Source organism: Naumovozyma dairenensis, chromosome 7 (assembly GCF_000227115.2).
Source record: "Naumovozyma dairenensis CBS 421 chromosome 7, complete genome".
Taxonomy (NCBI): domain Eukaryota; kingdom Fungi; phylum Ascomycota; class Saccharomycetes; order Saccharomycetales; family Saccharomycetaceae; genus Naumovozyma; species Naumovozyma dairenensis.
The window spans coordinates 534,025-536,852 of NC_016485.2; the positions used below are offsets into that span (position 1 = coordinate 534,025).

General features: G+C 34.1%; 1 protein-coding gene across 1 annotated transcript; it reads left to right on the plus strand.

The window, feature by feature from the left end:
* Positions 1-1,268: 1,268 nt before the first annotated feature.
* On the plus strand, positions 1,269-2,036 carry NDAI0G02340 (uncharacterized protein; the record flags this gene model as incomplete). Its single annotated transcript, XM_003671204.2, has 1 exon — positions 1,269-2,036. One exon carries the CDS (start codon positions 1,269-1,271, stop codon positions 2,034-2,036), a length of 768 nt encoding a protein of 255 aa, XP_003671252.2.
* Positions 2,037-2,828: the final 792 nt, after the last annotated feature.

Below are 2,828 nucleotides of genomic sequence, written 5' to 3' on the forward strand. Positions count from 1 at the left end.
TACCTTAGCAATAAAAGTCAATGTTAACAGATTTAACTAGAAACGTTGATATAAATAAGAGTACGGTTAGATTTTAACTTTACCTTTAGTATATTTGTGCTAATATAGTTTATATATAAGTTCTAGTAGTTATATCAAAAACAAGATTTAATTTGGAGGGATAAAGCAGAACTGAAAACCAATTTTAGAACATAGATAGTTCTACCGTTATCGACTACCTCATTCTTCAGCATTCTCACATATGCACTAACTTGATGTATTCGATAGAATGACATGCAACATCATTAACAACAATAGAAAACGTCGATAGAATGGTTATACAAACAAGATTGTTCTATAAAACAATATAGAATACAGTAGAGTAGTTTTATTTTTTATTCTATGTATCATCTAATACTAGGTTTCTGCAAAGACTCTCTCCTAATCAAAATTATTGTGTATATTACGTAATAAGATCCATACCTTCTAATCAATACAGCTATTTTACTTTTACTTATCCAATACCTGATACATTCCTTCATTAGTGATAATCTTCTATAGGATTACCTAAAGGGCAAATCGCCCATAATCGTTTTGTAAATTATGGACCTTTCTATTCCCCAGGCACTCACTACCCCCATTTATATAGAAATCTGGATGTGGCAGTATAAAGTATATATATATATATATGGTCACTATAGAATATTCTATTTGACCGTGTGGCAATACTAGTATTCCACCTTCTTAACTTCTATTCAACACATTTCCATAAAGCTTGCTCAACTGCGCTTCAAGTTAACAATAATATAATACCAACTAAATTTTGATATTTTCAAGACTCTGGGCCTTTTTTAGAACAAACCTGTGACAAACTACACAACTTTAAGCATATATGGGCCCGTTATTGTTTTGAACTCCTCTCTTTGTCTGCTCCTTAATAATTCAAAGGTATTTTAAAGTGACGCTAAATATCCTTAATCAGCCCCGATCTTCAAAAACGTATAATTTTAGCCCAAATTAAAACAAATAAAGTTGCCTATCTGTTCTCAACCTGAGAGTACGCTTAGAACATTTCTAACTAAGGATGATATGAAAGTCATCCCTTTCGAAAATGGAATTCTGCTGGCTGTTTGTTTTAAATCTTCTTATTCTTTGGTCGATAATCCGTTGATCAAAATGGGTTCCGACGACACATTACTGGGTATTCAAATAGCTGGCACCGTAAAAATGTCAGTAGTACAACCATCCAACTTGGTGCGTTATTCTCGGAGTATTTTAAGGATGGGATTATGGAGATGTCAAAATATATTCTTGACACTGATATTGTTCTAAGCCTTCAATTCAAATCCACTATAAAAATGAAGTTTCAAGAATTGAAAGCTGCTGGATCGATATTCATTGGGATGGAATCTGATGATTGGTTGTCTAACAGTAAAAATGAGTATTCATCAGTTACTTTCAATATGGTTGGTAAGGGTGTAAAAAATATTGCCTTAACTGTTGATCTCTTCAGTGTTAAGAATAAATCAAAGGCAAGGCATTCTGTTTTGCTACAATCCACCATCGAGAAATATAAAGCTCATGGGTTGCTAAGCTCGGTTACTACGGATAATTGCTCTCAGGTTCTTGGTGCAGGCAATGTACTTAAGAAAGACCACATGTGTGTCAACTTTAGAGAATCTATTGGCTGCCTAGCTCACCAGTTGGCATTATTTACAAATGACTTCATTAACGCAATAACGTGCGCATTCAGTGGCGTTTTAGATGATGAAATTAATCGATACCTTAAAGAAGAGAACGATAATGAAGAGGTTAGTCCTGAATTAGAAAGTGAAACAGACGGTGAAGATCTTGCTATTGACGAACAAGAAGATATTATTGAGGATGTTGAAGAGTCAGTTACCACAATTCGTAATCAGGAGATTTCGAAAGAAGAACAGGAAAAAATGAAAAACTATGAACATTTGGGAGACACAATAATGAAGTCTGACGAATATAGGTCTCCCTCTCCCTTCCACAAATTTAAGATATCTGATTTAATGATGGTCCCTTATTAAAACGTTACACCAAACTCATTAGCCAAATTGATTAAATTTTCGGTTGAGGTTAGAAGATCGAAAGCTGGTTATAATCTATTCAAAAAAATTGTTGGTTCTCAGTTCCCAGTTTTCCAAGCTATCCGTTGGCACGTTAAGTTTTTCATAGGGGGTTCTTCATTAAAAATAAATCCAAAATTATGAATTCATCGAACCAAACCGAAAACAACTAGGATTAATAATTTCATAGTTGAAGAGGATATTGTTGGCATTGGACTACTTTACGAGGCTTTATCTCCACTAGCTGCTATTACGAAGCTACTTGAAAGGAAAGAGGCAATGTCTCTCTGCTACACTCCACACTTACTTGTTATTAATAAAACATGTCAGAAATTTAGAAGATAAACTTACACTTTTTCTAAGTGAAAACGAGGTCACCTTTCCCCTGTATTTGACAAAAGCGATAAATATATTAAGGCTTCTTTTGAACTTTACCCTTCCATCAGTTTAGCATCTTTCTTTCACTTTCATTATGGCATGGTGAAGAAGTGCTCTCCATTGAACATCGAAAATATGTTTGTTGATTTAGCGATAAAAAATGGGAATGTTTAAAGAAATAGCCGAAGGTAACGTGGATACGGAACTCGAAAGATTAGATGATATTCCAACTACGGATATGGGGCAATCAACCTTCAATGGTGTTTTACGGAATGAAATTAAGAGCATATTAAGCTCGGAAATGGTAACTTACAAGTTGTTCTTTAAAAAGAATTTCATTGACTGTCTAAGGCTCTAACTAAACGGCACATCTAT